The following is a 5734-nucleotide window of genomic DNA, read 5'->3' as shown; positions in this document are numbered from 1 at the left end:
CCTCGAAGCCCAGGGGCCACTATTTGATTTTAGACATGTTAAAATGTGTAGAATTGGGGTGTGGTACTATATTTTATTTATTTTACCTTTATTTAAACTAGGCAAGTTAGTTAAAGAACAAATTCTTATTTTCAATGACGGCCTAAAAAAACCTTTGGTTAACTGCCTGGTTCAGGAGCAGAACGGCAGATTTTTTTCCCCTTGTCAGCTCAGGGATTCAATCTTGCAAACTTTCGGTTACTAGTCCAATGCTCTAACCACTAGGCTAGCTGCCACCCCACTATGTGGTGTGGTATTATGTGGTGTGGTACCACCACTGCAGAAACACAGGGATAAGGTGATCCTTCTCTACCACACCCACAGAAACAAAGGGATAAGGCCACCAACAATTCTGAGATTTTCATACCCAGCTACAACATTTTCCGTTAAGATAGAACTGCCAAAGGGGGAGGAGTTTCAATCTACTGCAGAGAGAGTCTGCAAAGTTCTCATACTTTCCAGGTCTATACCCAAACAGTTTGAACTTCTAATTTTAAAAATTAACCTCTCCAGAAATAAGTCTCTCACTGTTGCCGCCTGCTATCGACCCCCCTCCGCTCCCAGGTGTGCCCTGGACACCATTTGTGAATTGATCGCGCCCCATCTAGCTTCAGAGTTCATTCTGTTAGGTGACCTAAACTGGGATATGCTTAACACCCCGGCAGTCCTCCAATCTAAGCTAGATGCCCTCCAATCTCACACAAATCATCAAGGAACCCACCAGGTACAACCCTAAATCCATAAACATGGGCTCCCTCATAGACATTATCCTGACCAACTTGCCCTCCAAATACACCTCTGCTGTTTTCAATCAGGATCTCAGCGATCCCTGCCTCATTGCCTGTATCCGCTATGGGTCCGCGATCAAACGACCACCCCTCATCACTGTCAAACGCTCCCTAAAACACATCTGCGAGCAGGCCTTTCTAATCGACCTGGCCCGGGTATCCTGGAAGGATATTGACCTCATCCTGTCAGTCGAGGATGCCTGGTCATTCTTTAAAAGTAATTTCCTCACCATCTTAGATAAGCATGCCCTGTTCAAAAAATGCAGAACTAAGAACCGAGATAGCCCTTGGTTCACTCCAGACCTGACTGCACTTGACAAGCACAAAAACATCCTGTGGCGGGCTGCCATAGCATCGAATAGTCCCCACGATATGCAACTGTTCAGGGAAGTCAGGAACCAATACAAGCAGTCAGTCAGGAAAGCAAAGGCCAGCTTTTTCAAGCAGAAATTTGCATCCGGTAGCTCTAACTCCAAAAGGTTTTGGGACACTGTAAAGTCCATGGGGAACAAGAGCACCTCCTCCCAGCTGCCCAGTGCACTGAGGCTAGGTAACACGGTCACCACTGATAAATCTATGATAAATCAAAAATGTCAATAAGCATTTCTCAACAGCTGGCCATGCCTTCCTCCTGGATACTCCAACCCCGGCCAACAGCCCCGCCCCCCCTGCAGCTACTCGCCCAAGTCTCCCCAGTTTCTCCTTCTCCCATATGCATACAGCAGATGTTCTGAAAGCGCTGCAAAACCTGGACCCGTACAAATCAGCTGGGCTAGACAATCTGGACCCTCTCTTTCTAAAACTATCCACCACCATTGTTGCAACCCCTATTACAAGCCTGTTCAACCTCTCTTTCATATCGTCCAAGATTCCTAAAGATTGGAAAGCTGCCGCGGTCATCCCCCTCTTCAAAGGGGGTGACACCCTAGACCCAAACTGCTACATACCTATCTATATCCATCCTGCCCTGCCTATCTAAAGTCTTCGAAAGCCAAGTTAATAAACAGATCACTGACCATTTCGAATCCCACCGTACCTTCTCCGCTGTGCAATCTGGCTTCCGAGACGGTTACGTGTGCACCGCAGCCACGCTCAAGGTACTAAACGATATCATAAACGCCATTGAGAAAAGACAGTACTGTGCAGCCATCTTCATCGTCCTGGCCAAGGCTTTCGACTCTGTCAATCACCGTATTCTTATCGGCAGACTCAATAGCCTTGGTTTTTCTAATGACTGCCTCGCCTGGTTCACCAACTACTTTGCAGACAGAGTTCTGTGTGGTATTTCGGAGGGCATGTTGTCCGGACCTCTGGCAGTTTCTATGGGGGTACCACAGGGTTCAATTCTCGGGCCGACTCTTTTCTCTGTATATATCAATGATGTCGCTCTTGCTGCGGGTGATTCCCTGTTCCACCTCTACGCAGACGACACCATTCTGTATACTTCTGGCCCTTCCTTGGACACTGCTAACTAGCCTCCAAACGAGCTTCAATGCCATACAACACTCCTTCCGTGGCCTCCAACTGCTCTAAAATGCTAGTAAAAACCAAATGCATGCTTTTCAACCGTTCGCTGCCCACACCCGCCCGCTCGACTAGCATCACCATCCTGGATGGTTCCGACCTAGAATACGTGGACATCTATAAATACCTAGGTGTCTGGCTAGACTGGAAACTCTCCTTCCAGACTCATATTAAACATCTCCAATCCAAAATCAAATCGAGAATCGGCTATCTATTTCGCAAGAAAGCCTCCTTCACTCACGCCGCCAAACTTACCCCAGTAAAACTGACTATCCTACCGATCCTCGACTTCGGCGATGTCATCTACAAAATAGCTTCCAACCCTCTACTCAGCAAATTGGATGCAGTCTATCACAGTGCCATCCGTTTTGTCACCAAATCACCTTATACCACCCACCACTGCGACCTGTATGCTCTAGTCGGCTGGCCCTCGCTACATATTCGTCGCCAGATCCACTGGCTCCAGGCCATCTATAAGTCTATGCTAGGTAAAGCTCCGCCTTATCTCAGTTCACTGGTCACGATAACAACACCCACCTTTAGCACACGTTCCAGCAGGTATATCTCACTGATCATCCACAAAAGCCAACACCTCATTTGGCCAGCTTTCCTTCCAGTTCTCTGCTGCCAGTGACTGGAACAAATTGCAAAAATCGCTGAAGTTGGAGACTTTTATTTCCCTCACCAACTTTAAACATCAACTATCTGAGCAGCTAACCGATAGCTGCACCTGTACATAGTCCATCTGTAAATAGCCCACCCAATCTACCTACCTCATCCCCATACTGTTTTTATTTTATTTACTTTTCTGCTCTTTTGCACACCAGTATCTCTACTTGCAAATCATCATCTGCTCATTTATCACTCCAGTGTTAATCTGCTAAATTGTAATTATTCCCTCCTATCTCATGCCTTTTGCACACACTGTATATAGACTTTCTTTTTTTTACTGTGTCATTGACTTGTTTGTGTTATTGTCTTGTTAATTGTTTACTCCATGTGTAACTCTGTCTGTCACACTGCTTGGCCAGGTCGCAGTTGCAAATGAGAACTTGTTCTCAACTGGCCTACCTGGTTAAATTAAAACAATCTTACCCAAATGCATGATGGGGGTCTGCCACAACTTCTGGACCCAGCGCCCCCCACCTGACGCCTATGATGCCCAGCCCCTCATCGCTAAACAATGGTGAGCCACAGAGGGAGAGGGGGGGGGGGGGGGGGGAGGGGGAGGGAGGGGTGGGGGGGGGAATTCTATTCTAAACATCGAAAATACAAATAAAATCTAGTGCATGATGTTGATTGATTGTATATAGTACGATGAAGTGAACATAGTTCATATGTAAAAAGAAAAAACATCTTATATCTTACTAACTGTAAAATATATTAACTTCCATTGTGAATTTAAACCAACGTAAGGAGTAATGAATCAATTAGAGAAACAGTGGTCAGACACTGACAGGAGATGTAAGTTTCTCAACCTTGTGTTTCAGCAGTACTGATGATAGCCAGAAGGGGGCGGACAAAACACAGCTCAAAAAGAGACGCTGGTGTCGCAACAGCTGCCTTTGCCTGTTTCTGTTCCTGGTCGTGATGATGATTGTGGTCATCCTGGAAGTTGACCTCAAAGAACGGATCTCACCTTCAACAACCAAGCCAGCAGCAAACATGTCAGTTGCGATTCTGGCCGCTCCTCCCCCGTACGTGTCCCGAGGACCGTACCATGTACAATACCCACATGAGTACTCCTTCATCCTGGATGAGCCAGAGAAATGCCGGGAGCAGAACCCCTTCCTGGTTCTGATGGTGCCAGTGGCGCCCTATAACAGGGAGGCCCGTGAGGCCGTCCGCAGGACTTGGGGCAGTGAGAGGCAGGTACTGGGCAAAGAGGTCCGTCTGTTCTTCCTGCTGGGACTGCCCAGTGGAGAGGAGACAGAGCAGCTCCAGGAGAAGGTGCTGCAGGAGAGCAAAGAGCACCAGGATCTGCTGCAGAGCGACTTCATAGACAGCTACAAAAACCTGACCATCAAGACCATGGTGATGATGGAGTGGCTGAGCTCTCGCTGCCCCAACGCCTCCTACGCCATGAAGATCGACTCAGACATGTTCCTCAACGTGAACACCCTGGTCAACATGCTGCTTCACGCTCCAACGCAGAACTACCAGACTGGACTAGTGGCCCGACGGGGCGCTGTTCTAAGAGACCATAACTCCAAATGGTACCTTCCAAAGGAGGTGTTTCCTGAACCGGTATATCCACCTTATGCTCTGGGCCTGGGCTATGTCTTCACCTTAGACCTCCCCAGGAAGCTGGTGGAGGCGTCCAGGCATGTTAAAGCCGTCTACATAGAGGATGTGTATCTGGGACTGTGTATGAGACACCTGGGCATCCGGCCTACTGACCCCCCCAGTGGAAACCTTTTTCAGGGGTATGCAGGAGCCCAGGACCGCTGTCACTACATGGCTGTTATCACAACCATCCTCAACACTCCTCAGGAGCTTCTGGACGTGTGGAGAAACTTGCACCAACCTGGGCCTGTCTGTCATTGAAAACAACACTCTGGGAAAGACAAATAGCCTTGAGGTTAGAGCGTTGGGCCAATAACCCAAAAGGGTGATGGTTCCAATCCTGGAGCTGACAAAATGGCAAATCTGTCACTGTGCCTTTGAGCAAACACTTAACCCCAGTGCTCCATGGGTGCTGGACAATGGTGTCCCTGACCGTGACCCCGCTCCCTGTGGGTGTCTTGTTTGAGCTGTGACTTTCTCTTGGATGCTTTTCTCTGGGAGTGGTAGAGAGGGATCACCTTATCCCTGTGTTTCTATGGGTGTGGTAGATAAGGATTGCCTTATCTCTGTGTTTCTGTGGGTGTGGTAGAGAAGGGTCACCTTATCTCTGTGTTTCTGTGGGTGTGGTAGAGAAGGATCACCTTATCTCTGTGTTTCTGTGGGTGTGGTAGAGAAGGATCACCTTATCTCTGTGTTTCTGTGGGTGTGGTAGAGAAGGGTCACCTTATCTCTGTGTTTCTGTGGGTGTGGTAGAGAAGGATCACCTTATCTCTGTGTTTCTGTGGGTGTGGTAGAGAAGGATCACCTTATCTCTGTGTTTCTGTGGGTGTGGTAGAGAAGGGTCACATTATCTCTGTGTTTCTGTGGGTGTGGTAGAGAAGGGTCACCTTATCCCTGTGTTTCTGTGGGTGTGGTAGAGAAGGGTCACCTTATCTCTGTGTTTCTGTGGGTGTGGTAGAGAAGGGTCACATTATCTCTGTGTTTCTGTGGGTGTGGTAGAGAAGGGTCACATTATCTCTGTGTTTCTGTGGGTGTGGTAGAGAAGGGTCACATTATCTCTGTGTTTCTGTGGGTGTGGTAGAGAAGGGTCACCTTAT

General features: G+C 48.0%; 1 protein-coding gene across 1 annotated transcript; it reads left to right on the top strand.

Annotated features, from left to right (window-relative positions):
• The first annotated feature begins 3451 nt into the window (after positions 1-3451).
• Positions 3452-5054, top strand: LOC139403905 (beta-1,3-galactosyltransferase 1-like). Its single transcript, XM_071147099.1, has 2 exons — positions 3452-3537; positions 3842-5054. Exons 1-2 carry the CDS (start codon positions 3455-3457, stop codon positions 4896-4898), a joined length of 1140 nt encoding a protein of 379 aa, XP_071003200.1. The 5' UTR covers positions 3452-3454; the 3' UTR covers positions 4899-5054.
• The last annotated feature ends 680 nt before the right edge of the window (positions 5055-5734 follow it).

This window comes from Oncorhynchus clarkii, unplaced genomic scaffold (genome assembly GCF_045791955.1).
Source record: "Oncorhynchus clarkii lewisi isolate Uvic-CL-2024 unplaced genomic scaffold, UVic_Ocla_1.0 unplaced_contig_10858_pilon_pilon, whole genome shotgun sequence".
Taxonomy (NCBI): domain Eukaryota; kingdom Metazoa; phylum Chordata; class Actinopteri; order Salmoniformes; family Salmonidae; genus Oncorhynchus; species Oncorhynchus clarkii.
This window is presented reverse-complemented; position numbering and strand designations above follow the sequence as displayed.